We start from the raw sequence: 21,074 nt of genomic DNA, 5'->3' as shown, positions 1-21,074 counted from the left end.
TAAGTCCAGTATGTTTTCTTCTCTTGTTGGACTCTCCACGTAACTGTTTCAAGAGCATCTCTTGGATGCACTGAATAAGTCCTGCCCCTCTAAACTTCCTGTATTAAGTTGCAACATTACTGGGGAAGTTAAAGTCCCTCACTATGACAACCCTATCATTTCTGTACCTTTCCATAACCTATCTAGATGTCTATTTGTCCACCACTCAGTGGCTATCTGGGGGGTGGTGGGGAGGAGAGGAATCCTAATATATAGAATGTGTGGGTGATTATAGAACATAGAACATAGAACAGTACAGCACAGGAATAGGCCATTCGGCCCACAATGTTGTGCCGAAACAAATCAAAAACACCCAGACACTAATCCCTCTTACCTACCCGATGTCTATATCCCTTCATCTTCCTTGCATCCATGTGCCTATCTAAATGTCTCTTAAAAGTATTTGCCTCTGCCAGCTTACCAGGCAGTGCATGCCGGAAATCCACGACTTTCTGTGTAAAAAAGTTTACCCCTCACTTTCCCTTTGAACCTACCCCTGCCCCACCCCTTCAATGTGTGTCCTCTGGTGTCAGACATTTCTACCCTGGGAAAAAGATACTCGCTGTCTACTCTGTCTATGCATCTCATAAGCTTGTAAACCTCTAACAGATCTCCCCTCATCCTCCGGCACTCCAAGTTTATCCAGCCTCTCATGACAGCACATGACCTTTAAACCAGGCGGCATCCTGGTAAACCTCTTCTGCACCCTCTCCAAAGCCTCAATATCTTTCCTATAGTGGGATGACTAGAAATGTATGCAATACTCCAGATGTGGCCGAACCAGAGTTTTATAAAGTTGACTTCCTGACTTTCGAACTTATTGCCTCGACTAATAAAAGCAAGCATTCCTTAAGCCTTCGTAACCACCTTATCGATTTATGTAGCCACTTTCAAGCAGCTATGAACTTGAACCCCAAATCTCTCTGCTCAGCAACACTGTTAAAGGTCTTGCCCCTAACAGTATATTGCCTCCTTGCATTTTCCCCACCAAGGTGCAACACCTCACATTTATCTGGGTTAATCTCCATCTGCCATTTCTCAGCCCATGTCTGCAGCTGGTCAATATCGTGCTGTATTCTTTACCAGTCTTCTACACTATCCACAACTCCACCAATCTTGATATCATCCACAAATATACTAACCCACCCATCTAAATTTTCATCCAGGTCATTTATATACATCACAAATAGCTGAGGTCCCAGCACAGATCCCCACGGAATACCACTAATGACAGACCTCCAGCTTGAATAAGTCTCCTCAACCTCCACACTCTGTTTATATGCACAAGCCAGTTCTGAACCCAAACAGTCAACTTGCTGCAGATCCCATGCATCTTAATCTTCTGGATTCGCCTCCATGTGAAGATCTTTGTCAAATGCCTTACCTAAATCCACATAGTCAACATCCACTACCCTACTCTCTTCAATCCCTCTCATCACCTTGTTAAAAAGTTCAATCAAGTTGGTAAGACACGACTTGTCCCGCACAAAGCCATGTTGGCTCTCCATAATCAGACCAAGGTTTTCAAATGCTCATATATCCTTTTCCTAAAAAATTTCTCTAGCTATCTCCCTACAACTGAAGTGAGACTCACCAGTCTATTGTTCCCTTTTTAAATAGAAGTACAATATTAGCCACAGCTAGTCCTCCGGGACCTCACCTGGTCTAGAGAAGACACAAAGTTACCAGTCAAGGCCCCAACAATCTTTTTTCTTGCCTCCTCCAATAACCTGGGGTAAATCCCATCAGGCCCTGGGGACTCATCCACCTTAATACACTTTAGGAAGCCCAACACTTCCTCCTCCTTGACCTCTAAATGTTCTAATGTTTTCCTGGTCCTCCATATCCTTTTCCTCAATAAATACTGAAGCAAAGTACTCATTAAGTAATCACTCAAATTCTCTACATTCAAGTAAATGTTCCCTCCTTTATCCTTGAGTGGTCCCACCCTCTCCCCAGTTATCCTCTTGCTCTTGATGTGTGTATAGAATGCCTTAGTTAACACCTTAATCCTACTTGCCAAGGACTTCTTATGGCCCCTCCTGGCTTTCCCAATTCCCTTCTTTAGTTCTTTTCTGGCTTCTCTATGCTCCTCATGTGTTTCATTTGATCCTAACTTCCAAAGCTTTGCGTACTTTTCCTTTTTCTTCTTGACTAAATTCATCACCTCTCTGGACATCCAAGGTTCTCTTTTCCTTCCACTCTCTCCTTCCTTCTAACAGGAACATACCCCTCCTGTATTCGGTGCAATTGATCTTTAAGCACCCTCCATGTGACTGATGTGGACTTGCCAAAGGAGAGGTGTTCCCAATTAGCACTCCTTAGTTCCAGCCTAATGCCCTCGTATTTTGCCCAACTACAATTTAAGAGTCTCCTATAATGACCATACCTATCTATAGCCGTCCTGAACGTTGTCACTGTTCCCTAACTGTTAGCCCACAGAAAAGTCAGTCACCTGGCCAGGCTCATTACTCAACATTAGGTCCAGTACCTCTTATTGGACTGTCCACATATTGATTTAAGGAACCTTCCTGGATACACTTAACAAATTCTGCCCCATCTAAACCACTTGCAATAAAAAGGTCCCAGTTTATATTAGGGAAGTTGAAATCCCCCCATGACAACAACCCTATGATTTTACACATATCCTTAATCTATCTGTTCCTCAATGTTCCAGTGGCTATTAGGGGTCTATAGTACAATCCCATCAGTGTGATTGCACCCTTCCTATTCCTGAGTTCAAACCAATGGACTCAGAGTTTGGCCTCTACGTTATGTCTCCCTTGAGTGCAGCTGTGATATCGTCCTTGATTAATAGTACATCTCCCCCCACCCCCTTTTACCTCCTCCTCTATCTTCTCTAAAACTTCAAAGACCTGGTATAATAATCACCCATTCCTGCCCCTTTCTCAGCCAAGTTTCATTAATGGGTACAACATTGTAGTTCCATGTACTAATTCATGCTCTAAGTTCATCACCCTTACCCATAATACTCCCAGCAGCAAAACATACACATTTCAAACTGTCCGACCCATCATACCTGTTAATTCAATTTTGCCTTTCAGTATTTTTCCTGACATCTACCTTCTGGTCCAATCCTTCCCTTACTGACCTGGGGTTCTGGTTCCCAGCCCTCTGCTAAAGTAGTTTAAACTCTCCCGAGTAGCATCAGCAAACCTTCCGGCCAGGTATAGGTTTCACTCAAGTTCAGGTGCTACCCGTCCCTCTTGTACACCCTTTCCCCAGAAGATGTTCCAATGATCCAAGAACTTGAAATCCTGCCCTACACCGTCTCCATAACCACTCATTCATCCATGCTATCACCCCATTCCTACCTGCACTAGCCCATGGCACAGAGAGTAATCCAGAGATTACAACCTTGGAAGTCTTTCTCTTCAGCCTCTTTCTTAACTCTATATATCACTGCCAAGGACCTCTTCCCCTTTTCTGCCTATGTCATTGGTGCCAATATGCAACATGACTTCTGGCTGTTCCCCCTCCCATAAGAATAGGAGCAGAATTCAGCCATTTGGCTTATCAAATCTGCTCCGCCATTTCATCATGGCTGATCCAATTTTCCTCTCAGCAACAATCTCCTGCCTTCTCCCCATATCCCTTCATGCACTGACCAATCAAGAATCTATCAGCCTCTGCCTTAGTTCCTGCCCCTCTATCTTGAGGCTGTGTCCTCTGGTCTTAGAAACATAGAAACATAGAAAACCTACAGCACAATACAGGCCCTTTGGCCCACAAAGTTGTGCCAAACATGTCCCTACCTTAGAAATTACTAGACTTACCCATAGCCCTCTATTTTTCTAAGCTCCATGTACCTATCCAAAAGTCTCTTAAAAGACCCTATCGTATCTGCCTCCTTCACCATTGCTGGCAGCCCATTCCACGCACTCACTACTCTCTGATTAAAAAACTTACCCCTGACACCTCCTCTGTACCTACTTCCCAGCACCTTAAACCTGTGTCCTCTTGTGGCAACCATATCAGACCTGGGAAAAAGCCTCTGACTATCCACACAATCAATGCCTCTCATCATCTTATACACCTCTATCAGGTCACCTCTCATCCTCCGTCGCTCCAAGGAGAAAAGGCCAAGTTCATTCAACCTGTTCATTCATAAGGCATGCTCCCCAATCCAGGCAACATCCTTGTAACTCTTCTCCACACCCTTTCTATGGCTTCCACATCCTTCCTGCAGTAAGGCGACTAGAAATAAGCACAGTCGTCGTCATGGTATCCCTCGAGGTCGAGGATGATGGTCTTTGTTCTGAAGAAGTGGCCCACAGAGTGAAGATGCCTGTGTGTGTATTTGTTTAACATGTATTTGATGTTGCACTCCAAGAAGCACACAATACTTCACAAATCAATCAACTGATTCCAATGGCATGGAAACCATGACGATTGGAGCTGATGGATTTGTTGCAGCCTTCATCCGCTTTCACAGCCGTTGAGTTCGAAGTAACTTCATCCACCTGTTCCACCATTGAGGTCTTGGATGGATTGTTCTTTGTCAGGGACCTCACCTCGACCTTACCGCCATGGGTGACCCTACCAGGAGCATAGCTCCAGACAGCATCGCTCTCGGGATCTCAGGACCACACGAGCTTCTCCACCACGACAAGGTGACAATCCACGGAGAAGTGAGCACAGTATTCCAAGTGGGGTCTGACCAGGGTCCTGGATAGCTGCAACATTACCTCTCGGCTCCTAAATTCAGTTCCACGATTGATAAAGCCCAATATACCGTATGCCTTCTTAACCACAGAGTCAACCTGCGCAGCTGCTTTGAGTATCCTATGGACTCGGACCCCAAGATCCCTCTGATCCTCCACACTGCCAGGAGTCTTACCATTAATACTATATTCTGCCATTATATTTGACCTACCAAAATGAACCGCTTCACACTTATCTAGGTTGAACTCCATCTGCCACTTCTCAGCCCAGTTTTGCATCCTATCAATGTCCTGCAGTAACCTCTGACAGCCCTCCACACTATCCACAACACCACCAACCTTTATGTCATCAGCAAACTTACTAACCCATCCCTCCACTTCCTCATCCAGGTCAATTATAAAAAATCACGAAGAGTAAGGGTCCCAGAACAGATCCCTGAGGCACTCCACTGATTCTCCCTGAATCAGACCTGATTGAGGTCCCCTTCTCTCAAACCTTCCGCTGTCCAGATTGGCCACTGGTCCCGCAGCCGCTCCAGTATAATCATGAGCCCTGGCACCTGAAAGGCAACACGCCGTCCTGGTGTCTCTTTTGTAGCCACAGGATCTCCTATCTGTTCCCCTAACTATTGAGTCCTCTATAACTGCCTGACTTTGCCCCTTCCTATCAAGCCTCAGAGCTGGCCACAGTGCCACCAGACTGGTTGCTGCTGTTGTACCCCGATGGGTCATCCCGGCAGCAGTATTCAAAAGAGGTATGGTATACTTGTTGCTGAGGGGAATGGCCAAAGGGGAACCCAGCACTGACTTCCTAATCCCCTTACCTTCTCTGGTAGTCCAAAACCTGTACTCTGGGTGTGACCACTTCTTCAGAAGTCTCACCTATAATATCTTAGGCCTCCCAAATGATCCTGAGTACATCCAACTTCAGCTCCAAAACCTTGACCCAGTCAGTCAGGAGCTGGAAGTTGGGTGCAATGCTCTCAGGGAAACCGTCAGGTAACCCAAACTCCCAGATCTGACAGGAGGAGCATTCCATCCTGATTACGTCATATAAAAAAGAAAAAAGGCTTACCTCTTCTTAACTGTGCCTATGACTGTTCACACCGAAGCCTTTTAAGCCAAAGCCTCCCCACTCTATCACTGGCACATTCCAACAACGGCCGCTCCAAACAATAGCTGCTCCGCTTGCGCCCACCCTCCTTTAATTTGCAGCTGAGGTTAAGCCTTTGACGCTGACATTTTCCTCACCTGCACAGTCCAGAAAGACCAGCCTTGTGGGAATAGACTCCTTTTATCCTCTCTCCCAACTTCTGTAGGGCTCTGACGCAGATACATGCTTCTTGCCTGAGCTGCCGAAAAAAGACTGGCTTTTTATATTCGCATTCCTAGCTTCGGTAGGCCTGACGCCGACCCTCTCTGCACTTGCATGTGAGCATGGTGTTACGCATAGGTATCGCCCCCCCCCCCAGGTTAAACACCGGCTCATGTACAGCCCATAAATGCCGATATCATTTGGGAAACTGGTAGGGATTTTCCAGCTGCGGGGGGCTGAATGAATCATTTCCAGGTGGGAACTCGATTTGCGGCTGCATTTCTGTTTTGCAAACTGTCCAGATTACAAGCAGTCCAGAAGGACAGAACCCTGCTATAACATTGGGGACCTGGTTACACTGTGGTATCCAAATGACTACACCACATGTGTCCGTGTGGCTCTAGTATGAGTATGCATTTTGTTGCGTTGTGTATGAATGCACCTTTGTGGCTCTAATGTGCACGTCCACGTGATTGTGGTGAGTCCCTGGGTGAATTTTTGCAGTGATAAGGTGCGCCTGTGAGTGACTATGGTGAGACCTGAGTGATTGTAGTTAGAGTGTGCACTTATATGAGTGGGTTGTAGTGACAGTGGTGGTGTGTGTGTGTGAGATTAAAATTTCAGTATGTAGTTATAATGAGAGCATTGTTACCTGTGAGTGGTTGTACAAAAAGCATCTATGTTGGGGGGGGAGGGTACAGGTGGTTGTAATGGGAATGTGTGTACTTGTGAGTGGTTATAGTGGGAATGTGCACACGTGTGAATGGTTGTAGTGAGAGTGTATGTGTGTGTGATAGCACACTCACTGTATATTTGTGTGAGTGGTTGTAATGAATCAAATCAATCAAATCAAATCAAGTTTAATTGTCACTTAAACCATACTGAACTAGACAGCTTTCTTCTGGGGTCAAGGTGTAAAACATTCAAAATATCAAGCAAATACTAAAAAAGAGTGTACGGGGTCTTTTTTTTGTATGTTAATTTTAAAATGGCTTCTTTGTTATGTTCAACGCTGAGCAAGTCTCTAACTCGACATTTGCTTGGGTTAATACAGACAGCAGGGTGCTATTAGCCAATGGGTGTTCATGTTATCGTTTCTTCGGGTGATAATGCTGACTCATATGACTGGGAACGGGGTTTTTGGCAGGGAGTCAGAGGAGAGACGGGGAGTCGGAGGAGAGACGGGGAGGACGGCGGACGGGGTTTTGGCGGGGAGTCGGAGGAGAGATGGGGAGGACGGTGGAGAGACGGGGAGTCGGAGGAGAGATGGGGAGGATGGCGGACAGGGTTTTGGCGGGGAGTCAGAGGAGAGACGGGGAGTCGGAGGAGAGACGGGGAGGACGGTGGACGTGCGGAAAGGCTCCGGTCGATTACTCCGGGTGGTCCCGAGCTGTGAGTCAACAGGATCCGGGTGGTTGTCAGGAAGTTATTGAGCTCCAACGGTTGTGCATGAAGAACTTGGACTTTGATAAGTCTGGCACCTTTTTTTTCCATTACTTCCTTTTCTGTATCGAATTTATATTAATTTCATAGACTTAGTAATATCTATAAAGTGTACTTGGTAAAGTGTACTGTGTGTGCTGGCTGATGATTGATGTTGTGATTGATTCGGGTGGCGACCGACCCTGTGGGGAGCGTTGAGGCGGGTGCTGGGCGTGATTTCCCTTAGACATACATGAGCCAATATAACGGAACGTTACAAGTGGGGGCTACCGTCCTGGATTTGAACTTTCGGTAAAGCCGTGATAGTCGTTGCGTTAAGTGGTGTGAAGATGGATCGAGATAAGATTGTAAGTTGGTGTGAATTAGAGGAGGTACTGGTGAATCATGCGTGCGTGCTAAGTGGGGTGGATTTCCGCATTTCGGCAGATGTACTAGCGCGAGGGTTGAGTTTGATTAAAGGTATCGGGCAGGTAGAACTTATAGCTAGAAGGTGTGGGAAAGAACTGGAGTCCAGCTGGATATTGGTTCAGGTGAGTGCCGACGTCATGACATTGGAACTACCAGCGACAGTCTACGTCCGGGGGAGGTGTGGCCGTGGGGTCTCCACACCCTCCCGGAGGACGAAAGTGAGGAGGTGCTGGAGGAGGAGCTAGATGAGGCCCCAGGGGAGGTGCCAGTAGCCAGGGGTGGAGGTGTGGAGTGGGAAGGCTTGGCCAGGCCCCATCCCCCAGTTAGGGGTGAGACCTCCGAGTTAGCAGCTGCCATTATCTCCCTGGTGAGAAGGGTTGAGGGTCCTGGCCAGAAGCTGAGAATTTTCTCAGGAGCCATGCCCACCCAGGAAGGGGAGGATGACTATGAGGTATGGATTGAGAATACGTCCCAGTTGTTAGAGGCGTGGTCAGTTTCGGATGAGGAAAAGAGACAGCGATTGGTGGAAAGTTTGAGGGGTGGGGCAGCCAGTGTAGTCCGCGAGTTGAGAGTGGAACAGCCTTCGGCTTCCCTGTCGGAGTGTTTGGACTGTCAGGAGACCCCTGGCGACTTTTAGCGGAGTTTCAAAAAATGGGGCAGGGAAGAGGGGTAAAGCTCTCAGAATACATTTTCCAGCTGGAAGGAAAGCTTACTAGGCTGCGGCGCCAAGGGATAGTGAAGGTTGGACAAAGTGGGGAAGTTGAGGATGAGCCAGATACGTAGAGGTTCCCGGGAGGATGACAGGGTGGCTTGGAGTATCCGGCAGTCATATAAGAGGAGCCCCCCTCCATCATTCAGGCAGCTGATTAGAGAGGTGCGGGAGGAGGAGAGTGCTTTGGGCCGAACGGGGGTGGGGGGCTCGGACCCCTGGGGACGGTCTTCAGCGGTTCAGGAGGCGGTAGCTGGGTTGAGAACGGAGAAATCCAAGGGGTCCCGGGGGAGGGACCCCCCCCCCCGCTTGAGGGGATGGACAGGGGGGTACCCCCTTCGGCGGGGGGGGGGCGTCCCGGGAGGAGAGAAGCAGCGGATAGCATGTGTATAACTGTGGGAGGGAGGGGCATTTCCGGTTGGAATGTGAGTGGCCGGGGGTGTGCTACAGCTGTGGGGAAGTGGGTCACTTGCGGAGGGATTGTGAGAGACAAGATGCTCCGAGGGGAGAGGGCCACCGGGCCACTAAGAAGGGAGAGGTGTCGGGAAACTTAGGAGAGGCTCAGTGAGGGAACGGACTGGAGTCTCAGGAGGAACGCGTTCCCAGAAAGCAGCATGGAACCCCGGAAAGTACAAGCTCTTATTCCGGAGGGACCCCGTTCCAGCGTGTCCCTACGGATAGAGGGAAACTTTGCAAGAGCCATCCTTGACACAGGATCGCAGGTTACCTTACTGTACCGGTTGTTCTACAACAAATATCTGAAGTAACCCCGTTTAATGTGCTGGAGATTTGGGGCATAAGTGACAGTGATTACCCGTACGATGGGTACCTGTCAGTGAGATTGGAATTCTCGGAGGGCGATGTGGGAGTGTCGGAAGCCCTTGAGACGCTGGTGTTGGTCTGTCCGGACCCGGTGGAAACCGGTGGCGCTCCTCTCTGGTGCGACGGCTCTTGGGTGCCTGTAAGAAGAAGGCGGGGGAAAACTTTCTGGAGACCCTCTCGGTACACCCAGTGTTTTGAACGGTGTACGAAGGAGTGGGTGACTCCCAAGGGCTGGATCCTGAGTGCAAACGAGGGACGGTGTGGTGCACTCAGGCGAGGCCTTAGGTGATACGGCCAGGGGAGGAGGCATTAGTGATGGGGACCCCCAGATTCCCCGGAGTACCGGCGGGCGAGGCCCTGCTAGTAGACGTCCCCGACGACCTGAAAGGGGAGTCCCGGTTCCCGGCTGGGGCGCTGGTGAGACCTGAATTGCAGAGGCCCTCAGCTGTACAGGCACGGCGGATGGGGGTGATGGTGAGGAACATAACGGAGCGGGAGATCACCTTTAAGCGCGGGATGCTCCTTGCGCACTTGTTCCCGGTAACGATGATGCCCAGCGCCCCCGTGAGACCCATGGGAGGAAAACTATTGGAGAACGGGGGGGGGGGGGGCTGGCTGAGGCGGTCTTTAATTTTAAAGACTCCCCTGTACCGCTGGAGTATAAGAGCAGGCTGGTGGAGAAGATGCTGAAGTTAGGGGGTGTCTTTTCTCAGGACGAGTTTGATGTGGGATGTTCCAAGAGCACTCGGCACACCATTCGGGTAACAAATGACACCCCGTTTAGGGAGAGGTCGCGGCGGTTGGCCCCAGCAGATGTGGAAGATGTGCGGCAGTTGAAAGACGCAGGGATTATCGCGGAGTCCCGAAGCCCCTATACATCCCCCATAGTGGTGGCAAGGAAGAAAAATGGGAAGGTACGCATGTGCGTGGACTATAGGACCCTGACCCGCCGCACTGTTCCCGACCAATATACGGTCTCGAGGGTGGAAGACGCATTGGCCTGTTTGAGTGGGGCGCAGTGGTTTAGTGTATTGGATTTGCGGAGTGGGTATTACCAGATTCCGATGAGTGAGGCTGATAAAGAGAAGACGGCCTTTATCTGCCCCCTGGGATTTTTCCAGTTCGAACGAATGCCCCAAGGCATATCGGGGGCCTCAGCCACCTTCCAGCGGCTCATGGAGCGGACAGTGGGGGACATGAACCTGCTGGAGGTATTGGTGTACCTGGACGACCTGATAGTGTTTGGATCTACATTGGAGGAACATGAGGAGCGGCTGCTGAAGGTGCTGAGTCGGCTAAAGGAAGAAGGGTTGAAGCTTTCCCTGGATAAGTGTCAGTTCTGTAAGTCATTGGTCAGCTATGTTGGGCACATATACTGATCCCGCTAAGATAGCCGCAGTAACCACCTGGCCGAGACCCCAGAAGGTGAGCGTCTTATGCTCGTTTTTGGGGTTTTGTGGGTATTACCGGCGATTCGTGAAAGGATATGCGAAAAATAATCACCCATTGAACCAGCTGTTGTGTGGTTATCCACCTGTGGGGAAGAAAAGGAAGGTAGACCCAGAGCGCGAATGGGAGTTTATGGCTAGTACGAGGACTCTGCGAGGGCGCGGGGCGAGGGAAGAGCCCACTGCGAAGGAGACGGGGCCGGTCCCCACCTCGAAAAGGGTTACCTCATTGGAAGACGATGATTGGAACGTGTGGTACCTGTTTCCGTTCGCTGATTCCCCAGTGCCGGGAGAAGAGGCTCCTGGCCCTTCCCTCGCTGAGTTAGGGGAGGGAAGGGAGGGTGTTGCAGAGCCACCTGTATTACAGCCAGGATTGGGGGAGGAGAGGGTGGAGCAAGAACCTGAGGCAGAGGGCTCACAGGTGCCAAGGGGTCCCCGTGAGGGTGAGGGTCCGACAGGTAGGCCCGGGGTGTCGCCTGGGGTGTCTGAACAGGAAGAGTCAGCAGAGGAAGTACAGAGGTCTCAGAGGAGTAGACACCCCCCCCCCAGAGAGACTAACTTATACAGCGCCGGGAGAACAGGGTGTGATCTCTAGTGCCCTGGGAAGTTATGTCACTGCTTTACACACCTGGGTTGGGTTTTGTGTTTTGCAAGGAGCAATGGTGAACCCTGTTAACGTCATGAGGGCATGACTTTCATTTGGTGGGGGAGAGTGTACGGGGTCTTTTATTTGTATGTTAAATTTAAAATGGTTAGTCCTGACGAAGGGTCTCGACCTGAAATGTCGACTGTACCTCTTCCTAGAGATGCTGCCTGGCCTGCTGCATTCACCAGCAACTTTGATGTGTGTTGTCTTTGTTATGTTATACTTGGGAATGCTTCTTTGTTATGTTCAATGCTGAGAAAGTTTCTATCTAGATATTTGCTTGGGTTAATACAGACAGCAGGGTGCTATTAGCCAATGGGTATTCATGTTATCGTCTTTTCGGGTGATAATGCTGTCTCATTTGACTGGGAACGAGGTTTTTGGTGGGGAGTCGGGGGAGAGACGGGAAGGATGGTGGATGGGGGTTTTGGCAGGGAGTCGGAGGAGAGATGGGGAGAACGGAGGACGGGGTTTTTGGCGGGGAGTCGAAGGAGAGACAGGGAGGACGGTGGACGTGCAAAAGGCTCCGGGTGGTCCCGAGCCGTGAGTCGACAGGATCCGGGTGGTCGTCAGGAATTTATTGAGCTCCAACGGTTGTGCACGAAGAACTTGGACTTTGATAAGTCTGGTGCCTTTTTTTCCATTACTTCCTTTTCTGTATCGAATATATATTAATTTCATAGACTTAGTAATATCTATAAAGTGTACTTGGTAAAGTGTACTGTGTGTGCTGGCTGATGATTGATGTTTGGGATTGATTCGTGCGGCAGTGGACCGCAACCGACTCAGTGGGAAGCGTTCAGGCAGGTGCTGGGTGGGATTTCCCTTAGACATATACGAGCCAATATAACTGAGCATTACAAAAGTTACACAATTCAAAATATTGAACAAAGAAGCATATTAAAAAAAACACAAATATATAGTCCGAGACCCTGAGCGACAATGTCCAGCAATTGATGGTGCAACCTTTCGGCAGTATACAGAGACATACTCAATTCAGCCTGTTATTCCACCACACAAACACGGGAGGGCGGCACCGACAGAAGAGGCCAGGCCCCAGCTGAGCTCACCATGCTTTTGCATCGCTCATCTGGTCTGCAGCAGTAAGCAAGTCTGAGGTTTGAGTCCTAGTTCTCACTACAACTGAGACCACACATCTCTGTACACTGTCCCTCCACCAGACAACGGCAACAGTCCTTTGGTAACTTACATTGTCACTGTCCAATAGAGACTTGCGATCACAAGTGAAATATCCAAGACAACGAGAGTGAGCATTCCTCTGAATGGTTACAGTAAATGTGGGCTGATGAGAATGCATATGAGTGACTGTAGTCAGAACGTGCATGAGCAGTTATAGCAACAGAGGATGTGAATTATAGTGAGGGTGCATGCCTGTGAGTATTGGTAGTGAGAGTTGTGTGGGTTGTGAATGAATTTCAGGAGGCTGGGATGTAAGCTAGTTCAAGGACTCACAGATAACTCTATAATTCACTTCAGTATATAGACAGCTGATATGAAGTGCTTGAGATTGCAGCCTATTTCAGTACTTAAGCAGGGTGCTTCCCAAATCCAACTCCACATCTCTCATCTTCAGGCAGAGGGCCGTACTACTTGGTCTGCTCCTGGGCTTGGTCACTCACAGATCCAGGTAGTGTAAGTGAGCCATCAGAGAGGCTTCTCTGCTGAGATTACACACCTGACTGGGTAGCTCCAAGAAGGAAGCATACAACGTCTGCTTAGGCCTCGTATGAATGGTGAGAGTTCCTGGGGAACGGTGCATCCCAAGACATCAAGGACAAGATATTAATACAAATTTTGTTTCTTTGTTGTTTTATTAAAGTTATTTTAAAGCAAACCACACCCCCAAAATATTCGCCACATAAAATGTGTTTTGGTCATAAAAACCAAAACAAAGAGAAGATAGAAAAGAGTAACACTGTCACGTTCCAGTCAGAAGCTGGTAGGCAGATAGAGACCGGGAGTGGAACAAACTGCACGTGGTTGGGCAAAATCTTTTGCATACCAAAATACAACATTGCCAAGACATGTATGCAATGGTAGATGAGAGAAAAAAAATCCATCCAAAAGGTTCAGATTCAGTCCAGTTTAGGACAGTAGAAATAGAAAATTAATCCTCCCCCAAAACAGTGTCATTAACCACTCCAAAAGTTGGTAAACCAAACTTTAAGTACAAAGTTCCAACTATATACGTAGTTTCCCCAGCAATCCCAGGAATGAGAGTATATTAGGACCTTGAGTGATTGAGATTTTAAGTTCTTGGGTATGCCTGCTGATAATTTCTGTTCCGTTCCAGTTATATAAGGCGATCAGAAGCGGCAATCATTATGGCCCGAATGGGGATGCATGATGACATTTATGAGGGATTGCTTCGGGCCAGAGTGGCAATGATCTTCAAGTTGTTCCTGCAGGCAGACAATCCTCCACGTCTCCGGGTGAGCAATAGCCTCTGTTCCTCTTACTTTCCTTCCTCCTAAAAAATACCCTGGACAGGGATCACCTTAGAGTAGGAGTTCCCAAAGTGGGGTCCACGAACCCCTAGTTAATGGTAAGGCTCACTGGCATAAAAAGCGTTGACAAGTCCTGCCTTAGAGTGTGTTACACAGTTCAGGGAATCCAGACTAACCGGGGGTCATTCTGTGCTTGGCATTGCCCAGCTTTATAAGTCTGAGTAAAGATCCAGCCCACAGAAACATTTTGGATTCGTAACTTCAGTGCAGTGAGTTTTGTGCTTTATCTTTGTCCCCATGTAGAAAGGTCACGCTGCTTCACAGGCTATAAAAGCTGTGATTATGATGAGATGCCCGAAGTTCCAGGAAAGGTGTTTAGCACAAACGCTGAACGTCAAAGTTGAGTGCCCAGGGCGCTCTTAATGATAGTACATCCCTCATCATAGACTGGAAACCCTCTGTCATCAGGAGGGACATAGCCTAGTCAGAGTTTACACCAGGAGGGAGGGGAAGAGTGGCACTGTGTAGGCAGAAATAATTTACATCAAGTCCAGGGCTTACCTCCAGAACAGTCTTTCTCTTTAGGGTTTCTGCCCTGGAGTTTTATGAAACCGTTGCCAAGCTAGTATCGAGGCACAAGTTCACTTTAACCTACCATTTGTGTTTAAGGTAGTTTGAGCCAGTACAAAATTTTACTGCCTGGTGCCAACCCCATTGGGCTCCCCTCCTACAGCTCATTCGCACATCTGTCTGTGCTGTGCTACACCGCCAAGAATTCACTGTTCCCTGCTATACTTACAGACTGTATCCCAGTGAGAGGATACCAGGAGTATCAAAAATCATGAAAAATAGAACATTTTAGATAAACTTTTGCTTCATACCACTTGTTGCTTTAAGCCGACAAAAATCAGCAGTTGTGGTTTTGAGGTTGTTCTCAACCTCCTGGTACAAGACATTTCAGGAGTGCCCATGCTGGCAGATTTGGATTTCAGGAAATCATTTATCATGTTCCACTTGATTAAAAGAAAGTGAAATATTTGGCATGGGATTGACCATAAAAAATAGGAACAGAATTAGGCCATTTTACCCATCGATTCTGTTCTATCTTTCAATCATGTCTGATCCTTATTTTTCCGTCTCAGCCCCACTTCCCGGCCTTCTCCCCATAACCTTTGATGCCATGGCCAATCAAGAATCTATCAATCTCTGCCTAAAATACACCCAATGACCTGGCCTCCACTGTAGCCTGTAGTAACAAATTCCTAATTTACCACCCTCTGGCCAAAGAAATTTCACCACATCTCTATTTTAAATCGATGCTCCTCTATCCTGAGGCTGTACCCTCTTGTCCTAGACTCCCCTTCCATGGGAAACATCCTTTCCACATCTGCTCTGTCTAGGCCTCTTGACATAGAAAATGTTTTAATGAGACCTCCCCCAACCCATCCTTCTAAATTCCAGTCAGTACAGGCCCAGAGCCATCAAGTGTTCCTCATACGATAACCCTTTCATTCCTGGAATCATCCTTGTGAACCTCCTCTGGACCCTCTCCAATGCCAACTCATCTTTTCTCAGATGAGGAGCCCAAAACTGTTCACAATACTCCAAGTGAGACCTCACTAGTGCCTTATAAAGTCTCAATATCACATCCCTCCTCTCGTTTTCTAGTTCTGTTAAAATGAATGCTAACATTGTACTTGCCTTCCTCACCACCGACTCTACCTGCAAGTTAACCTTTACGGTATTCTACACAAGGACTTCCAATTCTCTTTGCATCTCAGAGTTTTGAACTCCCAATCCTCCGTCTTCCCACTAATTTTTGCTTTGTTGTATGTCTTCTCTTTTGTGTAAAACATTAATGTAAATACATTAGCTTTGACTTCCCTTGTCAGCCACAGTTGTAATATCTTAACATTTGAGTATTTCTTCATTTTTGGAATACATCTATCCTGCACCTTCCTCATTTTTCCCAGAAACGCACACCATTGCTGTTCTGCTGACATCCCTGCCAGCAGCTCCTTCCAATTTACTTTGGCCAACTCCTCTCTCATACCACTGTAATTTCCTTTACTCCACTGAAATACCACTACGTCAGACTTTACTTTCTCCCTATCAAATTTCAAGTTGAATTCAATCATATTGTGATCACTGCCTCCTAAGGATTATTTTACCTCAAGCTCCCTAATCACCTCTGGTTCCTTACATAACACCCAATCCAGTATAGTTGATCCCCAAGAAGGCTCAATAACATACTACTCTAAAAAGCCATCTTCTAGGCTTTCAACAAACTCACTCTCTTGAGATCCACTACGAACCTGCCCCCTGAACCAGCTTTTCAGCCACACATTAATCCTGTTTCTATCTTCACCGGTGCGTGGCACAGGCAGCAATCCAGCAAGTACTGCCCTAGAGGTTCTTCTTCTGCTTCTCCGCTTTCTGCCTAGCCCTCTAAGTTCTTCCTTCAGGATCTCTTTGCTTTTTCTTCTTATGTCCAAAATGTTGTGGACATGATCTGAGATCCTGACCCTGGCACTTAGGAGGCAACAACCATCTGGGTGTCCAGTTCACATCCACAGAATGTCTTGTTTGTTCCTCTGACTATTGAGTCCCATATCACTACTCTTCTCCCTCTTTCCCAGACCCATGCTCAGTGTCAGTAACCTGGTCTCCATGGCATTCCCCTGGGAGGTCATCCCCCACAACAGTTTCCAAAATGGTATATTTATTATTGAGGAGAATGGCCACGGGGTGCTCTGCACTAACTGCCTATTCACATCTTCATTTCTCCTGACAGTCACCCAGCTACTCGCCTCCTGCAACTTACGGGTGACTACATCCCTGTAACTCTGATGGATTATCTCCTCACTCTCCCACACAAGCCTAAGGTCCTCCAGCTGCTTTTCTTAGAATGTATGCGGGATGGTTTTTTGAACCAACATGTCGAGGAACCAACTAGAGAGCAGGCTATTCTAGACTGGGTTTTGAGCAATGAGGAAGGGTTAATTAGCAATCTTGTCGTGAGAGGCCCCTTGGGTAAGAGTGACCATAATATGCTGGAATTCTTCATTAAGATGGAGAGTGACATAGTTAATTCAGAAACAAAGGTTCTGAACTTAAAGGGGGGTAACTTTGAAGGTATGAGACGTGAATTAGCTAAGATAGACTGGCAAATGACACTTAAAGGATTGACGGTGGATATGCAATGGCAAGCATTTAAAGATTGCATGGATGAACTCCAACAATTGTTCGTCCCAGTTTGGCAAAAGAATAAATCAGGGAAGGTAGTGCACCCGTGGCTGACAAGGGAAATTAGGGATAGTATCAATTCCAAAGAAGAAGCATACAAATTAGCCAGAAAAAGTGGCTCACCTGAGGACTGGGAGAAATTCAGAGTTCAGCAGAGGAGGACAAAGGGCTTAATTAGGAAGGAGAAAAAAGATTATGAGAGAAAACTGGCAGGGAACATAAAAACTGACTGTAAAAGCTTTTATAGATATGTAAAAAGGAAAAGACTGGTAAAGACAAATGTAGGTCCCCTACAGACAGAAACAGGTGAATAGATTATGGGGAGCAAGGACGTGGCAGACCAATTGAATAATTACTTTGGTTCTGTCTTCACTAAGGAGGACATAAATAATCTTCCAGAAATAGTAGGGGACAGAGGGTCCAGTGAGATGGAGGAACTGAGCGAAATACATGTTAGTAGGGAAGTGGTGTCAGGTAAATTGAAGGGATTAAAGGCAGATAAATCCCAGGGCCAGATGGTCTGCATCCCAGAGTGCTTAAGGAAGTAGCCCAAGAAATAGTGGATGCATTAGTGATAATTTTTCAAAACTCGTTAGATTCTGGACAAGTTCCTGAGGATTGGAGGGTGGCTAATGTAACCCCACTTTTTAAAAAAGGAGGGAGAGAGAAACCGGGGAATTATAGACCGATTAGCCTAACATCGGTGGTGGGGAAACTGCTGGAGCCAGTTATCAAAGATGTGATAACAGCACATTACGAAAGTGGTGAAATCATCGGACAAAGTCAGTTTGGATTTGTGAAAGGAAAATCATGTCTGACGAATCTCAGAATTTTTTGAGGATGTAACTAGTAGAGTGGATAGGGGAGAACCAGTGGATGTGGTATATTTGGATTTTCAAAAGGCTTTTGACAAGGTCCCACACAGGAGATTAGTGTGTAAACTTAAAGCACACGGTATTGGGGGTAAGGTATTGATGTGGATAGAGAATTGGTTAGCAGACAGGAAGCAAAGAGTGGGAATAAACGGGACCTTTTCAGAATGGCAGGCAGTGACTAGTGGGGTACCGCAAGGCTCAGTGCTGGGACCCCAGTTGTTTACAATATATATTAATGATTTAGACCAGGGAATTAAATGCAGCATCTCCAAGTTTGCGGATGACACGAAGCTGGGCGGCAGTGTTAGCTGTGAGGAGGATGCTAAGAGGATGCAGGGTGACTTGGATAGGTTGGGTGAGTGGGCAAATTCATGGCAGATGCAATTTAATGTGGATAAATGTGAAGTTATCCACTTTGGTGGCAAAAATAGGAAAACAGATTATTATCTGAATGGTAGCCGATTAGGAAAAGGGGAGGTGCAACGAGACCTGGGTGTCATTATACACCAGTCATTGAAAGTGGGCATGCAGGTATAGCAGGCGGTGAAAAAGGCGAATGGTATGCTGGCATTTATAGCAAGAGGATTCGAGTACAGGAGCAGGGAGGTACTACTGCAGTTGTACAAGGCCTTGGTGAGACCACACCTGGAGTATTGTGTGCAGTTTTGGTCCCCTAATCTGAGGAAAGACATCCTTGCCATAGAGGGAGTACAAAGAAGGTTCACCAGATTGATTCCTGGGATGGCAGGACTTTCATATGAAGAAAGACTGGATGAACTAGGCTTGTACTCGTTGGAATTTAGAAGATTGAGGGGGGATCTGATTGAAACGTATAAAATTCTAAAGGGATTGGACAGGCTAGATGCAGGAAGATTGTTCCCGATGTTGGGGAAGTCCAGAACAAGGGGTCACAGTTTGAGAATAAAGGGGAAGCCTTTTAGGACCGAGATTAGGAGAAACTTCTTCACACAGAGAGTGGTGAATCTGTGGAATTCTCTGCCACAGGAAACAGTTGAGGCCAGTTCATTGGCTATGTTTAAGAGGGAGTTAGATATGGCCCTTGTGGCTAGGGGGATCAGAGGGTATGGAGGGAAGGCTGGTGCAGGGTTCTGAGTTGGATGATCAGCCATGATCATAATAAATGGCGGTGCAGGCTCGAAGGGCTGAATGGCCTACTCCTGCACCTATTTTCTATGTTTTCTATGCTGCTCCAGATCCCTAACACAGTCTCCAAGGAGCTGCTGCTGGATGCACTTTACGCACTTCACTTTGGCCCATCAAATCTGCTCTGCCATTCCATCATGGCTGAGTTATTATCCCTAACAACTCTGTACGGGCCCAGAACTATCAAACGTTTCTCATACATTCACCCTTTCGTTTCCCGGATTATTCTCATGAACCTCCTCTGGACCCTCTCCCATGCCAGCACATCTTTTCTATGATAAGGGGCCAAGACAGCTGTCAATACTCCAGAGGCGGACTGTTCAATATTTTATAAGGCCTCAGCATGATTTTTTTGTTTTTATATTCTAGCTCTCTCAAAATGAATGCTAACATTATATTTGTCTTCTTTACCACCGACTCAACCTGTATAATTAACCTTTAGGGAATTGATGGATTCTGATGTTTAAATCCAAGGTTCTTTTAGAAGACAGGAATGAAATACAAAACTTGTTGCTTCTTGTTGTCTTATTAAGAGTTGATAGAACAAAGGAAACAGGAGTAGAAGCTACTAGCAGAAGGCTTCCAGACAAGAGACTAAGAAAATTAAGCTGATGCGCCTTGTGTTTAACTATTTTATACCCAGAGAAAAAGGAAAAAGCAGGATAGACAAAGGTTGATATTGTGCACTTGCATTTTCAGAGGCCTTGGACGGGGTGCCACACATGAGACTGCTTAACAAGCTGTGAGCCCATGGTATTACGGAAAGATTCCAGTATGGATAAAGCTGATTGGCAGAGGCAAAGATTGAGAATAAAGGGAGCCTCTTCTGGTTGGCTGCCGGTGACTAGTGGTGTTCCATAGGGGTCTGTGTTGGGATTGATTCATTTTACGTAACATGTCAATGATTTGGATGATGGAATTGAAGGCTTTGTTGCAAAGTTTGCAGATGATACGAAGATAGGTGGAGGGGCAGGTAGTATTGAGGAAACAGGAAGGTTGCAGAAGGACTTAGACAATTAGGAGAGTAGGAAAGGATACGGCAGATGGAATACAGTGTCTGGAAAGTGTATGGTCATGGACTTTGGTAGAAGAAATAAAAGGGTTGACTTATTTTCTAAGTGGAAAGAAAATACAAAAATCTGAAGTGCAAAGGACTTGGGAGTCCTTGTGCCCTAATTTGCAGGTTGAGTCTGTGATGAGGAAAGCAAATGCAATGGTAGCATTCATTTCAAGAGGACTAGAATATAAAAGCAAAGGTGTAATGTTCAAAGCACTGGTGAGGCCTCACTTGGAGTATTGTGAGCAGTTTTAGGCCTCTTATCTTTGAAAAGATGTGCTGAAACTGGAGAGAATTCAGAGGAGGTTCACAAAAATGATACCAGGATTAAACAGCTTGTCATATGAAGAACGTTTGATGGCTCTGGGCCTGTATTCACTAGATCTCAGAAGAATGAGGGGCGACCTAATTGAAACCCATTGAATGGTGAAAGGCCTTGATAGAGTGGACATGGAGAAGATGTTTCCTCTGGTGGGTGAGTCTAAGACTAGATTAGCCATTGAATGGTGAATCTGTGGAATTGTTTGCCATGGGTAGCTGTGGAGGCCAAGTCTTTATGTATATTTAAGGCAGAAGTTGATGGGTTCTTGATTGGTCAGGGCATGAAGGGATACAGGGAGAAGGTAGAAGATTGGGGCTGAGAGGAAAATTGGATCAGCCATAATGAAATGGCACAACAGACTTGATGGGCCAAATGTTCTAATTCTTATGGTCTAGATTTCCATTCTAATCTACATATAAAAATTAAC

General features: G+C 46.9%; 1 protein-coding gene across 4 annotated transcripts in view; it reads left to right on the top strand.

The window, feature by feature from the left end:
* The window catches only part of LOC134354630 (regulator of G-protein signaling protein-like), a 182,983-nt gene that overhangs the window by 116,489 nt on the left and 45,420 nt on the right, over nt 1-21,074 (top strand). For all 4 annotated transcript variants that reach the window (XM_063063659.1, XM_063063660.1, XM_063063662.1 and 1 more), the window contains one exon: nt 13,830-13,968. In XM_063063659.1, coding sequence (XP_062919729.1) covers nt 13,830-13,968 — 139 coding nt within the window. The remainder of the gene's footprint in view (nt 1-13,829; nt 13,969-21,074) is intronic.

The sequence above is a fragment of the Mobula hypostoma genome, chromosome 12 (assembly GCF_963921235.1).
Source record: "Mobula hypostoma chromosome 12, sMobHyp1.1, whole genome shotgun sequence".
Taxonomy (NCBI): Eukaryota; Metazoa; Chordata; class Chondrichthyes; order Myliobatiformes; family Myliobatidae; genus Mobula; species Mobula hypostoma.
This window is presented reverse-complemented; position numbering and strand designations above follow the sequence as displayed.